At 41.4% G+C, this 18,642-nt stretch overlaps 1 protein-coding gene across 4 annotated transcripts in view; it reads right to left on the reverse strand.

Annotated features, from left to right (window-relative positions):
- The window catches only part of ADAMTSL1 (ADAMTS like 1), a 479,878-nt gene that overhangs the window by 97,702 nt on the left and 363,534 nt on the right, over positions 1 to 18,642 (reverse strand). For all 4 annotated transcript variants that reach the window (XM_081499058.1, XM_081499072.1, XM_081499064.1 and 1 more), the window contains one exon: positions 4,570 to 4,698. In XM_081499058.1, the coding sequence (XP_081355184.1) occupies positions 4,570 to 4,698 (129 nt within the window). The remainder of the gene's footprint in view (positions 1 to 4,569; positions 4,699 to 18,642) is intronic.

Here is an 18,642-nt window from a genome sequence, read left to right on the forward strand (position 1 = left end):
TGGTCTCCCTGCTGCTTGAAAGGATCAATAAATGAGTGTAGTCATAATGGGCTGTAACTTGATTTGATTATGAGGATTAGTGCTTTTAATATCCACTGAGCTGCCAGGTAGGGTGATGCTATAATAATCTTTTTTTAAAATCCCAGATAGGATATTCTTGTTAACTAGACCACTTGTTATACTTGGAAGGCTGCCCACACCATGGCACCTTGTCAACATCTTGAGGTGGGGCATCCACCAAAAGGCACACCTTGACATGATAAGTTCTAGAAGTTTCTTTAAAGGCTTGGTGCAAGACAAGGAAAGAATATAGTAACTTAAATGTCAATCTGAGCAATTATTCTAAAGAACCATGGCAGTCTGGTAAGGAGGCTTTTAGTCTTCCACATTTCTTCACACTAACTGTGGCAGAGGCTGACAGCTATCCTTTCTTTTTCCTGGGTATCCAGCCTGGTCTTCCCTGGTAGCTCAGATGGTAAGGAATCTGCTTGCAATGCAGGAGACCTGGGTTCAATCCCTGGGTTGGGAAGATCCCCTGGGGAAGGGAATGGCAACCTACTCCAATATTCTTGCCTGGAGAATCCCACAGAGGAGCCTGGCAGGCTATAGTACATGGGATCACAAAGAGTCAGACACAACTGAGCGACTAATACCTCCTCCTCCTCAGCCTGGCAACATTCCCCCTTGGCAGCTGTGAGTGGGCACATGACTAAGAAGGATTGTGAGAAGCAGTAATGCGTGCTACTGGCTTGGCCAAAAGAGTTTGTTCTGGTTTGCCAAGTATCACCCTTAAAACCAGTTCAACCATCCTCTACACTTTGTTTTCCCCTCGTCTTATTGACAGGGTAGAGAGAACCTCTGGGGAGACCTTGGAAGGCATGTATTCAGGATAATAGACCCACCAGTGTCCAGGGATGCTGAAAGACTGTGGGGGGCAGATCCCCTCCCCTCCAGCTGACCAGAACCACTCTTTGGACTCCTAGGTAGGCAAGTAATCAACTTCTATTGTGTTTGAGTCATCATTATACATTTGGGGGTATACCTGTTACCATAGGCTAGCCCTTCCTGGTTAATACACTGCCCATTATTGACTCCTCAACTATTTATTTCTACATGACTAGTTCTGACAATTTTATATCTAAATAAGTCTTCAAAAGCTTCCCCTGTTCCAAAATTTACCATAACCTAGGAAAGCATAAGATTCAGCTCCTGCCTACTGTCCCCCACTTCTCAACCACAAGTCACCCTACTGTCTTCTAGCCTCTCCATCTTACAGCCATGCCAGCCACATTTCACTCCTTTAAACGCAACATACTCTTTCTACCTCAGGCCCTTTGCACATCCTATTCCCAATGACTAAAACTCTTCCTCCTCCTCTAACCCCTTATCTCACATTCAGTTTTCTGAATTCTTCTCCAGTAGAGAACAAGTATGGGAGTGGTATAAGAGACTGGATCACTTTTCAAGAAAAAGCTTCATCATACTTGTTGTTTAATGGTTTTTATGCTTAAGGGTTGGGAATAATTTGTGAGTCTGCATTTTACATGTTGAAAGTATATGTGTGCAAAAGGTATTTAACGAAAAACTGCTAACAACTCAAACATGTAATGACATGAGTTATTCTATGTAAATTATGTAAGATTCTTAAAATATACTATTATATAGCCATTAAAATAATGCCACAAGAGCGTCATAAAAGCCACTTGTAGCATCAAAGTAAAAATAGTTTCTTCTGCTATTTGGTATTATAGCTGTCAGTATTTTGACGGGAGACTCAGCTCAACAATGATTTCTTTGTCCAGTAAATTCACAGACCAACAGTTTAATCAAAAGCAGGCTCTTTCCCACCTATGTTGAATAAAAGTGAAAGTGAAAGTCACTCAGTTGTGTCCGACTCTTTGTGACCCCATGGACTATACATGTCCATAGAATTCTTCAAGCCAGAATACTGGAGTGGGAAGCCTTTCCCTTCTCCAGAAGATCTTCCCAACCCAGGGATTGAACCCAGGTCTCCCACATTGTAGGCAGATTCTTTACCAACTGAGCTGCAAGGGAAGCCCATGTTGAATAAAAACCTTATTTAATAAAAGGCATAATGACAGAGACACAAATTTATTTTATTTAACTATGATTAATACAAATGGTCTTATGAATAAAACCAAGTTTTTAGTAATGTAATGTGCATGGCCAGGCAAAAACCGGACCTTACAACCTAGGATTTCACTCTCAGGTTACTAAGAGTGACTCTCTGGATGAAGTTGGAGATGTGGTGCTGGGTGGCCCAGAAGAGCTGACCAAAGCTGTTTCGACTTTTCTAGTTTTCCTGTGATAAGTACTTCTCCACCTGAATTCTGGTTTTCTCAACCTCCTGCAGACGCTCAAGTCCTTGTTTTGCTGCCCTTTGCTTCCCACTCTTTTAGTCCTACCAGTCCCAACACTCAAGAGGAGACCCAATATGGTCCATTATATTGGGAGACCCATCTTATCTCCAGTTGGTGTTCTGTCTTCAAGGCACATGTTCCTAGCGATCAGATGGGGAGTGATGGTCCTGCATAAAGGATCTGGCCTTCACCATCAGTCTGTGTACAGAGGGCCAACTCATTCATGGGACACCCTGATTGAGAGTATAGAGCCTGAAGGGATTTAATTCTACAGGCTTTCACTGAGGCAGCTGGATGCACAGGCCAAGGGAAGCTTCACCAAGAAGAAGCTAATGTATTATGACAGAGAGAGATTTATATTTTGGGCTTCCTAGAGCTACCAGAACATTTCAGAGAAAACCAGACCTGCCTGTTCTTAGGAAACAATATGCTCTAGATGAAGATCTTCCTCCTACTTCTAAAATGGATTCTCTCTGGCCTTATACATCATAGGTGGAGGTAAACTTTCCAAAGCTTGGGCTGAGATCTAAGATGGAGAAACACCCAGAACAGGGAGTGCCAATGCCTGTCCTCTTTTCAGACAGGATATGATGTGGGAACCTTGGTTGGGGCGCCATGGGAAGGTATATCCGATGAGGACAGCAGTCAGAGGACTGTCGCTGGGCCCGGCATGGGAGTCATCTATTTCCCCTTTGTATCATGGCAGTGAAAACCTTTAGGGCAGACAGGCTAGCAGTTCACAGGAAGGGAGAATTGGTAGCTGAGCTTTGTCCCATTCTATGTGGGTGTTTTCTGTTTTTCAATGGAAGGTAAATGCCTTTATGAAGGGCGTACTACCACCTCCTCTGGTCTACTCCTCCTCCACTTTCTGACTTTCTGGTCCCTAGAGGCCTCTGAGTTTATAAGAGCTATCCAAGGGCAACATCTATATCACACGCCCAAGAGCACTGGCTGTTTTCATAAACAACTCCTACAAACGTCTGAAAGGAGCTTCCCTGCTGACTTAGCAGTGAAGAATCTGCCTGCAAGGTAGGAGACCTGAGTTTGGTCCTAGGGTCCGGAAGATCCCTTGGAGCAGGAAATGGTAACCCACTCCAGTATTCTTGCCTGGGAAATCCCATGGACAGAAGAGGCTGGTGGGCTACAGTCCATGAGGTTACAAGAGTCAGACACTAAACCACCACCACTCACCCCCTTTGAATGTAAGCTCCAGGTTGCTGTTGGTCTTACCCCTGCCATCCACTCCTGAGCTTTCCACCACCACTGTCCTGAGTTTAGGCCCCCGGTACCTCCGCTCTAAACCACTGCTGTTCATCGCTACTGTCTACACTAAGTATTCTTGCCTGGAGTGGGTTGCCATTTCCTTCTCTAGGGGATCTTCCCCACCCTGGAGTGTAGCTCATGTCTCCTGCTGAGCAGGCAGATTCTTTACCACTGTTCCATCTAAACTACTGCGGGTTGTTTTACTTTTATATTTATTTATTTGGCTGCATGAAGTCTTAGTTGTGGCATGTGGGCTCAGTTGCCCCACAAAAATGTGGGGTCTTAGTTCTCTGACCAAGGATCAAACCCATGTCCCCTGTACTGCAAGGCGAATTCCCAATCAGTGGTCCATTGAGGAAGTCCCTAAACTACTTCTTAACTGGCCCCTCTGTCTCAGTATTTTTTTTTTCTTCAACTTATTTTATATACTGCACAACCCCTAATGCCACTTCCAACCTGCTTTGTCTGAATTCCTCATCCAAGTGTTCAGAGTCTCCCATGGCACAGTTGCAACCCACGTGACTAAAGTTTAAGCCCCTCTACCCACCCCATCTCTGAGCTCTGTGCTCCCACTAGACCAAAGCAGTCACATTTCCCTTGAAGTCCTATAGCTTCCCTACTTACATGATTTTTCTTACATTCTTTAGTCCACTGGAACACCCTTTGTCCCCACCCTTGCATGCTCATGTTCTATCAGTATGTGGGATGGAGATAAAAACCACCTCTTCTCTGTCATCTATCCCAGTTTTCCTCTGAGCAACTTCAGTAGCACTTTCCACTTTCAGAGTGACTGAGTGTGCTTGACTTTCCCTAGCAGCCCCAATTCCCTGAGGGCAGAATTTGTACTATCTTTTCAGCCCCCAACCTAGCACGGGGCTCCATTAATACCTGAACAAATGAATTAACAGATGAGTGCATTTCTTACCTGCAACTTGGCAGTTAATAGTCACATTCACGCCTTGCACTGTTTTGACGGTGCTTCCTACATCAACTGTGATTGCGGTCTCCTCCGTGTTGATCACCATCTCTCGGGATGTTTTCACTAGTGGCTTTCCTGAGGGTGACATGGAATGTGACATTTTATTAGATGGGGGGTTTTGGGCACTCCCTTGAAACATGATCGACAATGAACAAAGGATATACCCATCTTTTTCCACCGACCGTGTTTTCCTTTTCTAACTGTAACGATAAAAACCATCCACCCATCTGCTTATCTAGCTACCACAGAATTGTCAGAAAAGAACAAGGATTGAAGAATCTGAGGCCGGAGCAAGGCAACAGTTGGGATGATTTGTACATCTTACCATTAAACTAACAAGGTTTAATAGATTCCATTTTAATGGAATTAAATTTTTATTTTGAGATAGTTGCAGATTCACATTCAGTTATAAGAAATAACATAGAGCAATACTGTGTACTCTTTACCCAGTTTCCTCCAATGGCAGTATCTTACTGATATCTTATGATATCATGACTAGGACATTGACACTACATTTCCAATGCTACAAGGATCCCTCATATTGATCCCAGCCCTGCCTTAATCCTTTGGCAACCATTAATCTGTTCTCTATTTCTTACACTTTTGTCATTCCAAGAACGTTATATAAATGGAATCATACAGTATGTAACTGTTTTTGATTGGCTTGTTTTCACTCAGAATGACTCTCTGGAGATTATTCCGGGTCTGACATAGTATGGTGGCAGGTATCAGCAGTTTGTTCCCTTTTATTGCTGAGTAGTATTCCACGGTATGGATGTACCAAGTATGTTCAGCCTTTTACTTACTGAAGGACATGTGGATGGTGTCCACATTTTGGCTGTTCAAATAAAGCATATAAAAACATTCCTCTCCAAGTTTTTGTGTGAACATTTGTCTTCATTGCCTCTGGGAAAAATGGCCAGGAGTGTAACTGCTAGGGCACATGGTAGCTACATGTTTAGATTTTTAAGGAACAGCTGAACTGTTTCCCCAAGTGGCTGTATCATTTCACATTTCTACCAGCAATATATAAGTGATGTAGTTTTTCTACATTCTTGTCAGCATTTGATTTTCACCTTTATTTTTATTTTTGAACTTTTAATTTTATGTTGGAGTATAGTATAGCAATGTTGTGATAGTTTCAGGTGGACAGCAAAGGGACTCAGCCATACATATACATGCAAGGTCTGTGATATATTCTGAGTTAATTTTTGTATAAGGTGTGAGATTTAGGTCAAAGTTTGCTTTTTGCCTATGGATACACAATTGTTCATCACCATTAATTGAACAAGCTATCTTTCTTCCACTGAATTGCTTTTGCATGTTTGTCAAAATCATCTGGGTATATTTTTGTGGTTCTACTTCTGCATTCTCCTTCTGTTCCAATCAATTTCAAGATACCAATACCACACAGTCTTAATTACTGTAATTATATAATTATCTTGAAATTGGTTCTTGAGTCTGGTTCTTCCCACTTTATTCTTCTTTGCTAGTCTAGTTTCTTTGCCTTTCTACACACATCTTAGAATAATGTTATCTACAATGAAAAAATTTTGCTGTGACTTTGATAGGAAATACACAAACATATATCAATTTAGAGATAATTGACATCTTTACTGTGTTGAGTCTTCCAATCCATGAACATTGTGTGTCGATTTATTTATATCTCCTTTCTTTCATCAGAGTTTTTTAGTTTCCAGTACACAAGTCTTGTATCTTATTTATACCCAATTATTCTTTTTTCAAGGGATGGTAAATGCTATTGTATTATTAATTTCAGTGTTCATATGTTCATTGCTAGTATATAGAAACAGTTGAGTTTTATACAGTGTGTAACTTTACTAAACTTATATGTTAGTTCTATAACTTTTTCTTTTTAGAATCCCTGTAGGCAATCATTTCTCTGCAAACAGTTTTATTCCTTCCCTTTGATGTATATGCCTTTTATTTCCTTTTCTCAGATTATTTCATTAGATAGAACTTCCATCACTATGTTTTATCACTATGTGGTAAAAGTGGGATTTTAGTATGATGAGTGATTTTTCATTGGGAATCTGGACATTTTCATATCATGCTCTGCAACTTTGGACCTTATTAAAATCTGTTTTAGCCACTGTTCTCTGAAACCACTCAGGTCGGGAGAGGGAGGTGCCACCTGGTTACTCCCCAGTGGAGGTAGAAGTCCATGTTCTCCACTTGGCCTCCTCTGTGACCTATGTGGGGGCTCCTCTTAACTGCTGGGCCTGGGCAGAGCTTTTGGCTCCCCACCGACTCTGCTGTGGGAAGGGTGTTGTTACCGCTGGTGGTGGGCCAAAGTCCTAACTCTTTGGAGGCTTCCTCTACCAACACCCTAGAGGGAAGAGGGGCACAGCAGGGTAAGGAGCAAAGTCCTAGGTCCCCATGTGATCTCCACATTGCACCCTTGTGGGGATTAAATCCATCTTCTCTGTCCAGGGGTCTTGGGGAACCATGTTCCAGTCTGATGAGGAGTCCAATCTTGCCATTCAGGCTTTGCTGGTATGGGGAGTGGTGGATCACATAGTTTTCTGTGCTGTTTGAAACACAGCAGCATTTTCTAAGAGTTCACTGCCCTGCTAGGCTGTCCCTTTCCTGGTCTTTTGGGTAGAGGGAGCAAGCTTTAGTGGGGACTCTTTTTTTCTGTTTCTATTTCCTGACAGCCACTGTCTTCAGCTCCAAGTTTGAGACTTATGATACAAACAAACAAGCCCCCCACCTCCAACCCAGTGAAGTCACACTTGTGTCCTTCCTCAGTACCCATGGACCCTAGCCAGTCTGCTTTCTCCTCTCCACTTTCAGTCTTCTTATGTTTTATACAGAATGTCTGGATTTTACTTGCATTTACCAGGAAGAATAGGGGAAAATATGTCTATGCCATCTTCCCAGATGTAGCAGTTCTGTGTATGTTATACTTTAATAGGCCTTTATCAGGTGGGGCTAAAAACACAGCACTTCATGTATATGATCATTAAATACAATGAAAAGATATATTTATTGAGCACCTTGGGGAAATAAGGGTCTACGTGAGATCATTTTCATATACTCAAAGCTTAACTTTTTGTAAGTCAAATGGATTTACTTTTCTTTCATCCATTTTATAGGCGAGACAATTTACAATGGCATTCACTCCTCTGTGCCTTCATTAACTGTGAAGAAAACCATAATTCTCCAATGCCCTTCAGAGTCTCACACCTGCTTTTCATATGTTTTGTTTTCTTCATCAGCTATTTACCTTTCCTTCCTGTGTACACTGCCACATGGCCTCATATCAGAAGCCATTCCTCTTTCTTCTCCTCTTCTCTTTAATTGCCTTCTAGGCATAGGTTATTAGCTTATCAGAATTATGTCTAAGGACAGAAACTTGAGAATGTTCTGAGAAGTTCACCTTTGAATATATGCACAGGCTCTCTCTGTTCTGATTGTTTAGGCACCTTTTTCCTTATTTCACCTATATTCAATGTGTTTGAGATTATGTATGCGCCTTTTCCCTTATTTAACCGGTATTCAATATGTTTAAGATTATTTATGACCTGATGTGAAGAAGAGTGATTTGATACTTAATGCTGAGACTAATTAATGCATGTTGATAATGAGAGAATGCAGTGGGAATGATACTCAATTAATATGGGCCTACTGACTTTACCTCCTGACACTAAAAGGCTCCTGGCTCTAACATCAAAAATACCTTGAATCTCACCAGCCCCTCCATTGCTATAATCTGATGTTGCCATGTTCTCTGGCTGGACCACTCTACCAGTCAGTCTGGTCAGTCAGCCTGACTGGTTTCCTTGCTCTGACTGCCCCTTCATTAATAGTCTCTTCTGGTGACAGCCAGGGTGATCTTCAGAAAACTAACACAGAATCACAGAAAACTAATCATTCTAATCACATGGACCACAGTCTTGTCTAACTCAATGAAACTAAGCCATGCCATGTAGGGCCACCCAAGACGGATAGGTCATGGTGGAGAGTTCTGACAAAATGTGGTCCACTGGAGAAGGGAATGGCAAACCACTTCAGTATTCTTGCCTTGAGAACCCCATGAACATGAAAAGTCAAAAAGATAGGACACTGAAAGATGAACTCCCCAGGTTGGTAGGTGCCCAATATGCTACTAGAGATCAGTGGAGAAATAACTCCAGAAAGAATAAAGAGATGGAGCCAAAGCAAAAACACCACCCAGTTGTGGATGTTACTGGTGATGGAAGCAAGGTCGGATGCTGTAAAGAGCAATATTGCATAGGAACCTGGAATGTTAGGTCCATGAATCAAGGCAAATTGGAAGTGGTAAACCAGGAGATGGCAAGAGTGAATGTCTACATTTTAGGAATTAGCAAACTAAAAAGGACTGGAATGGGTGAATTTAACTCAGATGACCATTATATCTACTACCGTGGGCAAGAATCCCTTGGAAGAAATGGAGTAGCCATCATAGTCAACAAAAGAGTCTGAAATGCAGTACTTGGATGCTTGGATGCAATCTCAAAAGCGACAGAATGATCTCAGTTTGTTTCCAAGGCAAACCATTCAATATCACAGTAATCCAACTCTATGCCCCGACCAGGAATGCTGAAGAAGCTGAAGTTGAATGGTTCTACGAAGACCTAAAGACCTTTTAGAACTAACACCCCAAAAAGATGTCCTTTTCATTATAGGGGACTGGAATGCAAAAGTAGGAAGTCAAGAAACACCTGGCGTAACAGGCAAATTTGGCCTTGGAGTACAGAATGAAGCAGGGCAAAGGCTAATAGAGTTTTGCCAAGAGAATGCACTGGTCATAGCAAACACCCTCTTCCAACAACACAAGAGAAGACTCTACACATGGACATCACCAGATGGTCAACACCGAAATCAGATTGATTATATTCTTTGCAGCCAAAGATGGAGAAGCTCTATACAGTCAGAAAAAACAAGACCGGAGCTGACTGTGGCTCACATCATGAACTCCTTATTGCCAAGTTCAGATTTAAATTGAAAAAAGTAGGGAAAACTACTAGACCACTCAGGTATGACCTAAATCAAATTCCTTACGATTGTACAGTGGAAGTGAGAAATATATTTAAGGGACTAGATCTGACAGACAGAGTGCCTGATGAACTACGGTCAGAGGTTCGTGACATTATACAGGAGACAGGGATCAAGACCATCCCCAAGAAAAAGAAATGCAAACAAGCAAAATGGCTGTCTGAGGAGGTCTTCCAAATAGCTGTGAAAATAAGAGAAGTGAAAAGCAAAGGAGAAAAGGAAAGATATACCCATTTGAATGCAGAGTTCCAAAGAATAGCAAGGAGAAATAAGAAAGCCTTCCTCAGTGATCAGTGCAAAGAAATAGAGGAAAACAACAGAATGGGAAAGACTAGAGATCTCTTCAAGAACATTAGAGATACCAAGGGAGCATTTATGCAAAGATGGGCTCGATAAAGGACAGAAATGGTATGGACCTAATAGAAGGAGAAGATATTAAGAGGTGGCAAGAATACACAGAAGAACTAATACAAAAAAGATCTTCACGACCCAGATAATCACAATGGTGTGATCACTCATCTAGAGCCAGACATTCTGGAACATGAAGTCAAGTGGGTCTTAGGAAGCATCACTACAAACAAAGCTAGTGGAGGTGATGGAATTCCAGTTGAGCTCTTTGAAACCCTAAAAGATGATGCTGTGAAAGTGCTGCACTCAATACGTCAGCAAATTTGGAAAACTCAGCAGTGGCCACAGGACTGGAAAAGGACAGTTTTCATTCCAATCCCAAAGAAAGGTAATGCCAAAGAATGCTCAAACTACCACACAATTGCACTCATTCACAAGCTAGTAAAGTAATGCTCAAAATTCTCCAAGCCAGGCTTCAGCAATACATGAACCGTGAACTTCCAGATGTTCAAGCTGGTTTTAGAAAAGGCAGAGGAACCAGAGATCAAATTTCCAACATCCACTGGATCATCGAAAAAGCAAGAGAGTTCCAGAAAAACATCTATTTCTGCTTTATTGACTATGCCAAAGCCTTTGACTGTGTGGATCACAATAAACTGTGGAAAATTCTGAAAGAGATGGGAATACCAGACCACCTAACCTGCCTCTTGAGAAATCTGTATACAGGTCAGGAAGCAATAGTTAGAACTGGACACGGAACAACAGACTGGTTCCAAATAGGAAAAGGAGTACATCAAGGCTGTATATTGTCATCCTGTCTATTTAACTTATATGCAGAGTACATCATGAGAAACGCTGGGCTGGATGAAGCAGAAGCTGGAATCAAGATTGCAAGGAGAAATATCAGTAATCTCAGATATGCAGATGACACCATCCTTATGGCAGAAAGTGAAGAACTGAAGATCCTCTTGATGCAAGTGAAAGAGGAGAGTGAAAAAGTTGGCTTAAAGCTCAACATTCAGAAAACTAAGATCATGGCATCTGGGCCCATCACTTCATGGCAAATAGATGCGGAAACAGTGGAAACAGTGAGAGACTTTATTTTTTGGGGCTCCAAAATCACTGCAGATGGTGATTGCAGCCATGAAATTAAAAGATGCTTACTCCTTGGAAGGAAGTTATGACCAACTTAGACAGCATATTAAAAATCAGAGACATTTTTTTGCCAACAAATGTCCATCTAGTCAAGGCTATGGTTTTTCCAGTAGTCATGTATGGATGTGAGAGTTGGATGCTGAAGAAAGCTGAGCACTGCAGAATTGATGCTTTTGAACTGTGGTGTTGGAGAAGACTCTTGAGAGTCCCTTGGACTGCAAGGAGATCCAACCAGTCCATCCTAAAGGAGATCAGTCCTGAGTGTTCATTGGAAGGACTGATGTTGAAGCTGAAACTCCAATACTTTGGCCACCTGATGTGCAGAGCTGACTCATTTGAAAAGGCCCTGATGCTGGGGAAGATTGAGGACAGGAGGAGAAGGGGATGACAGAGGATGAGATGGTTGGTTGGCATCACCGACTCAATGGACATGCGTTTGGGTGGGTTCTGGGAGTTTGTGATGCACAGGGAGGCCTGGTGTGCTGTGGTCTATGGGGTCGCAAAGAGTCAGACATGACCAAGTGACTGAACTGAACTGAGGGTGATCTTTCTAAAACATGAATCAGATCACACAGTGTCTCTGCTTAGATTATCTTGTACTTTTTCAGTGTAGTTAGAACAAAACTTCAAGCTTCATTTCCTGACCAACCATCCTCTAGGTGTTCAGGCCAGCTGCCTACATCCCAGATCCTTACCTCACTGAGGTTACACTCCCCATTGATAGCTGTGGCTCTGGCCACACTGCCCTTCAGTCCCTTCCTCCAGAATATCAGCACATTTGTCCCAGCTGTTCCCTTTCCCCGACATCCTCCACCTGAGACTTCTGCACAGTTATCTTCTGGTGATTCATGTCTCCACATAAATGTCACCTCCTACTGGGGCCTTTCCCAACCATGCCATCTAAAGCTTGCATGCCACCACTCTCTGGCCTGTCATTACATAGCTCGTTGCCAATTTTACTTTCTTCCTAAGCACTAGAACTACCCAAAATTATCTTACTTGTGTGTTCTCTGCCTCCCACTCCTCATCATGTAACTTCCCTAAAATCAGGGATCTTGTTCTCTTCTTTATTCCTACCACTTAGTCCTGGCACATAGTAGGTCCTTGATAAATATCTAGTAAATTAATACATATGTGCATATAGTATACTATGCACATTATCTGAATTTGTTTTTGTTGTCATAATAACCCTGAGAGGCAGGTAAAGAATTTCCATCTTTTATATAGATAAGGGCTTCCCAGGTGGCGCTAGTGGTAAAGAACCCACCTGCCAATGCAGGAGACATGAAACATGAGTTCGATCTCTGGGTTGGGAAGATCCCCTGGAGGAAGGCATGGCAACCCACTCTAGTATTCTTGCCTGTAGAATTCCATGGCTAGAGGAGCCTGGCAGGCTACAGTCCATAGGTTCTCAGAGAATTGGACGCAACTGAAGCAACTTAGCACTCACACATGCAAGGAATTTAGGCTCAGAAAGGCCCCAGGGTTTGCCCAAGGGCAGAAAGCAAGCAAAGAGTACAGCTGAACTAGATCCCAGAACTCTGACCTCAAGTTCGGTCCTTGTAACCAGAGACCCCAAATCCTTGTCTGTGGACTGGCTGCCTCTGAACCCCCAGGACACTTCTTAAAAACATAATCTGTTCTGCTATATACAAAATAGCTGCCTCACTATGTAATAAAAACAACTGTGCCAATAGGGAAAAGCAGGTTAGGGAACAGGGAGTTTCAGACTCACAATTACCAAGTTATTTTTCCTACAGGAATTTTAATAATAAAGGTGGTTTTATAGCTGCAAGTATATAGCTATAAAATTCAAATGTCACTGAATTAAACCCAGCCCTTAATTAATTACATTGAGCTTTTGCTGAAAGTAACAACTGTGCATCCTGTCAGGAAAGGCACTTTTGTTAGCACAGGCTACTTAGGTGTTATTACCTTCGTTATTAAGACAAAGCACAGAGTTACTGAAGCATTTACAGTTAACAGAAGTTTATATCAAACATGATTCATAGTAAAGTTGCAGGACATAAAATTAACACACAGAAATCCCTTGTATTCCTATACACTAACAATGAGGAAACAGAAAGAGAAATTAAGGAAACAATTCCATTCACCATTGCAACAAAAAGAATAAAACACTTAGGAATATATCTACCTAAAGAAACAAAAGACCTATATATAGAAAACTATAAAACACTGGTGAAAGAAATTAAAGAGGACACAAATAGATGGAGAAATATTCCATGTTCATGGATTGGAAGAATCAATATAGTGAAAATGAGTATATTACCCTAAGCAATCTATAGATTCAATGCAATCCCTATCAAGCTACCAACAGTATTTTTCACAGAACCAGAACAAATAATTTCATAGTTTATATGGAAATACAAAAAACCTCGAATAGCCAAAGCAATCTTGAGAAAGAAGAATGGAACAGGAGAAATCAACCTGCCTGACTTTAGGCTCTACTACAAAGCCACAGTCATCAAGACAGTATGGTGCTGGCACAAAGACAGAAACATAGATCAATAGAACAAAATAGAAATCCCAGAGATAAATCCATGTACCTATGAACACCTTATCTCTGACAAAGGAGGCAAGAATATATAATGGAGAAAAGACAATCTCATTAACAAGTGGTGCTGGGAAAACTGGTCAATCACTTGTAAAAGAATGAAACTAGAACACTTTCTAACACCATACACAAAAATAAACTCAAAATGGATTAAAGATCTAAATGTAAGACCAGAAACTATAAAACTCCTAGAGGAAAACATAGGCAAAACACTCTCCAACATAAATCACAGCAGGAACCTCTATGATCCACCTCCCAGAATATTGGAAATAAAAGCAAAAATAAACAAGTGGGACCTAATTAAACTTAAAAGCTTTTGAATAACCAAGGAAACTATATGCAAGGTGAAAAGACAGCCTTCAGAATGGGAGAAAATAATAGCAAACGAAGCAACTGACAAAGAATTAATCTCAAATATATACAAGCAACCCCTGCAGCTCAATTCCAGAAAAATAAACAATCCAATCAAAAAATGGGCCAAAGAACTAAACAGACATTTCTCCAAAGAAGACATACAGATGGCTAACAAACACATGAAAAGATGCTCAACATCACTCATTATTAGAGAAATGCAAATCAAAACCACAATGAGGTACCATTTCATGCCAGTCAGAATGGCTGCTATCCAAAAGTCTACAAACAATAAATTCTGGACAGGGTGTGGAGAAAAGGGAACCTTCTTACGCTGTTGGTGGGAATGCAAACTAGTACAGCCACTATGGAGAACAGTGTGGAGATTCCTTAAAAAACTGGAAATAGAACTGCCATATGACCCAGCAATCCCACTGCTGGGCATACACACCAAGGAAACCAGAATTGAAAGAGACACATGTACCCTAATGTTCATCGCAGCACTGTTTATAATAGCCAGTACATGGAAGCAACCTAGATGTCCATCAGCAGATGAATGGATAAGGAAGCAGTGGTACATATACACAATGGAATATTACTCTGCCATTAAAAAGAATACATTTGAATCAGTTCTAATGAGGTGGACGAAACTGGAGCCTATTATACAGAGTGAAGTAAGCCAGAAAGAAAGACACCAATAGAGTATACTAATGCATATATATGGAATTTAGAAAGATGGTAATGATAACCCTATATGCAAGACAGCAAAAGAGACACAGATGTATAGAACAGTCTTTTGGACTTTGTGGGAGAGGGCGAGGGTGGGATGATTTGGGAGAATGGCATTGAAATATGTATATTATCATATGAGAAATGAATTGCCAGTCCAGGTTCTATGCATGAGACAGGGTGCTCGGGGCTCGTGCACTGGGATGACCCAGAGGGATGGGAAGGAAGGTGGGAGGGGGGTTCAGAATGGAGAACACATGTACATCCGTGGCGGATCCATGTCAATGTATGGCAAAACCACTACAATATTGTAATTAGCCTCCAATTAAAATAAATAAATTAAAAAAATAAACATGATTCTTCTTAATCAATTGACCCTCTTACATCTATTAGAAAAAGCACAGTTACCAAAGCATCTACAGTTAATAGAAATTTATATTGAACATGATTCTTCTTAATCAATTGACCCTCCTACATCTACTAGAAAAGCTTGTACATATTATTGAGTCATACAGTTAGACCTCCTAAACATGACTCTCAAGTGGTGGGATGGAAGCTCTAGTTTCTATTTTGAACAAATTCTGAGGCAATTCTGACATGTAGCCAGGTTTATTCATTAATGAATTACACTGTGTTACTTTTTCTTGAGTCCTGGTGAGAGCTGAGGTTTTTTTGAAAGCCCACTAGTTCAATATTAGAAATCTGCAGGTTGAAAACATGTACCCCAAAGTTCACTGCAGCACTATTGACAATAGCCAAGGCATGGAAGCAACCTAAATGTCTCTCAACAGAGGCATGGACAAAGATGATGTGGTACATATTACAATGGAATGTTACTTGGCCATGAAAAAGGACAAAATGGCACTTGCAGCAACATGGATGGGCCTAGAGATCATTATACTAAGTGAAGTAAGTCAGAGAAAGACGAACATCATATGATATAACTTATATGTAAAATCTAAAAAAAGTGAACGTATTTACAAAACAGAAACAGACGCACAGATCTTGTAATCAAAGTTAAGGATACCAAAGGGGAGGTAGGGAGGGAAATGAACAGGTAACACACACACACATACACATACATGTATAACTGATTCACTTTGCTGTATACCTGAAACTAATACAACATTGTAAATCAACTATATTTCCAAAAAAAATACAAAAAGAAAAACAAAGGAAAAATAATTTAAGTCTACTTTTGATCACCTAGATAGTCACCTAGTGAGGTGAGTACTGCTGAGAAATGCCACACCTGTGTTTGTGCTTGTTTACAATCCCATCAGCTAGTATTACTTTAATTATGGAAGTTAATTAGAAGAAAAAGAAGAGAGATTCAGAGAAGGAGTGAAATGATAAATTATGTATTTGTACTAAGACAATTTTAAAAATGGTCTGACCAAAAAGACTTTCACAATGGGCAAAACAAAACAAAAAAAGAGACTGGTTCAGGGAACTGGTATAGATATACCTGAGCAGACCCTGGGCTAGAACTCTCTGTTCCCATAGCATGGGGCACACACCCTGACTGTCGGAGCTGATGGGGCCACCTGAGGGAGGGGGCAGCCACCAGTGTCTCTGGCCAGATCCAGAGAAGTGACAGGAGATATGGACAGGACAAGGACCAATGCTTTCCTTTCAATAAACAAAAACATTACCCTAAGTTAAAAAAAAAAAAAAGGCTGAGCTGTAATCATAGAACCTCTGCAGTGTGGGTGGAGCCTCACTGTCAGGACCACGTTCACCTGTAGTCTGGTCATCTCTGCAGGTCAGCATCAGCTAGCATATTACATGTGTGTTGATTTTTGGAAACTGTCAGGGTTTACAGATCACTCTTTCATTGACTCTGCAAACTGGTCATATATATAAATATAAGAAGAACAAGGAAATAGAAACAAAGGCAAGCGTTTCAATTTATCACAACCAATATAAGGAAGCAAGCCTCGTCAAGAGTCAGAAATAGAAGCATTAAGAGAATCATTTCCTGTAGACCTCATGAAACCGCTTAGCTTTTGGATCATGGCTCCTGTTGAAATGAGATGGAACAGGGGGTCCAGAGCCTCAGTGGTAAGCAAGGGCAGCCCTGGCACAAGGGTGAACCTGGGTTAGCTAACACTTGCCTGTCAATATCCAGTGATGTGAGGGAGTGCCACCTTGGGCCGCCTTTACAGTAGAGGCGTTCGACCAAATAGGCACTGTCCTGACCTGGGAGGACCGGCAGCTGCAGAGACAGGCAGGGATGGATGAGCAGCCCCGGGAGCAAATGCTTGGAACTATTAATACATTCCTGTGCACAGTCTGGGCTCTGGCTCACGCCTCTTTCCCTCATGTGTGACTCTGGGTAAAATCAAAATCCAGTGGGAAAAAATCTGAACATATGTGCTTGAAAAATATCTTTGGCCCAGTATAATGGTGATGGAGAGAGGAGCCAGAGGAGATGAAGTTTTCTTTTTTGAGTGCAGCCAAGAACAGAGAGCATTGAAAGCAACTTTTTCTCAGGCCCGAAGTCTAGGTCTCTGCTAACAGCAACTTTGTTTTCAATAGCACGATGGCAGAGACAGATCTGTTATCAACCAAATCCTTTTCTTTTCCTTCCTGGGCACACAGTTAGGTCATTTATCAGCCTCTCTGCAGTGAGATGTGGCAAGGCGTTGGTTTCTAGCAGATGAAATGTGAGCAGAAGTCAACTGTGCCATTTCTTGACTCAAACCACAAAAACCCTCTTGTGAAATAATTTGTTGTAGATGTTAGGTGAGTGAGAAAAAAAAAATCTGTTTTAGCCATCATATACTTATGGTTTGGTTTGTTAAGCAGGCAAATAGAAAAAAGTGCCTAATAAGCACACATGCTAATTATTCCATGTTTAATCTTCTTTCCCCTCTTCTAACCTTATGAGTCACAAACGGCATTTGAAAATGGTTCTCTACGATCCTTAGCCATCAAAAATAACAAGGACCTACCGTATAGTGCAGGGAACTATATTCAATATCTTGTAATAACTTATAATGGAAAAGTCTGAAAAAGAATACATTTCTATATATATATATATAACTGAATCACTTTGGGGTACACCCAAAACATTGTAAGGCAACTATACTTCAATAAAAAAATAAAAATTGAAAAATGAAGAGGGAAGAATGAATTGTACTTTGAACCCTTCAGATTCTCACTGTTGAGTAAGAGGCAATCTATCCCAGGAAGTGTACCTGTGTATTCATTTGCAAGGAGAATGAGAAGACTTGTTAAAGGTGACTGGGAACCTGGGCAATAATGGAAACCAGGACTGCAGGAGGCAGGTTTGGAGACAACACAAGAGCTCTGGGAAGGATGTAAAGACGGCAAATAGGTTTGAGATGATGGTGCTCAGATATGGCAGAGTCCTTCTGGAGCACTGCTCAGATAGAGATTCTGGGTTACATCCAGGAGGGCATGCATGTTTTATCACTCAGTCTCTTTGGGACCCTATGGACTGTAGCCTGCCAGGCTCCTTTGTCCATGGGATTCTCCAGGCAAGAATGCTGGAGTGAGATGTTATTTCCTCCTCCAGGGGATATTCCCAGCCCAGGGATTGAACCCCTGTCTCCTGCAGTTCCTGCATTGGCAGGCTGGTTCTTTACCACTGAGTTACCCAGGAAGACACACTCAGGAAGACTGAGCAGCAGCAAAAGAATGTGATAAATCATGATGCCACCCGGGGGCATGGGTGTGAGAAGTGGTGTCTACATGGCAGGTGTTCAGACTCCGTCCCTCAATAGCTGAGTGGCCTTGGGAGAGTTATTTAGTCTCTGTATACCTTCGTTTTCTACTTCTATGGTTGCTGA

Source organism: Giraffa tippelskirchi, chromosome 1, assembly GCF_054371585.1.
Source record: "Giraffa tippelskirchi isolate mGirTip1 chromosome 1, T2T-mGirTip1v1.2.pri, whole genome shotgun sequence".
NCBI classification, from domain to species: domain Eukaryota; kingdom Metazoa; phylum Chordata; class Mammalia; order Artiodactyla; family Giraffidae; genus Giraffa; species Giraffa tippelskirchi.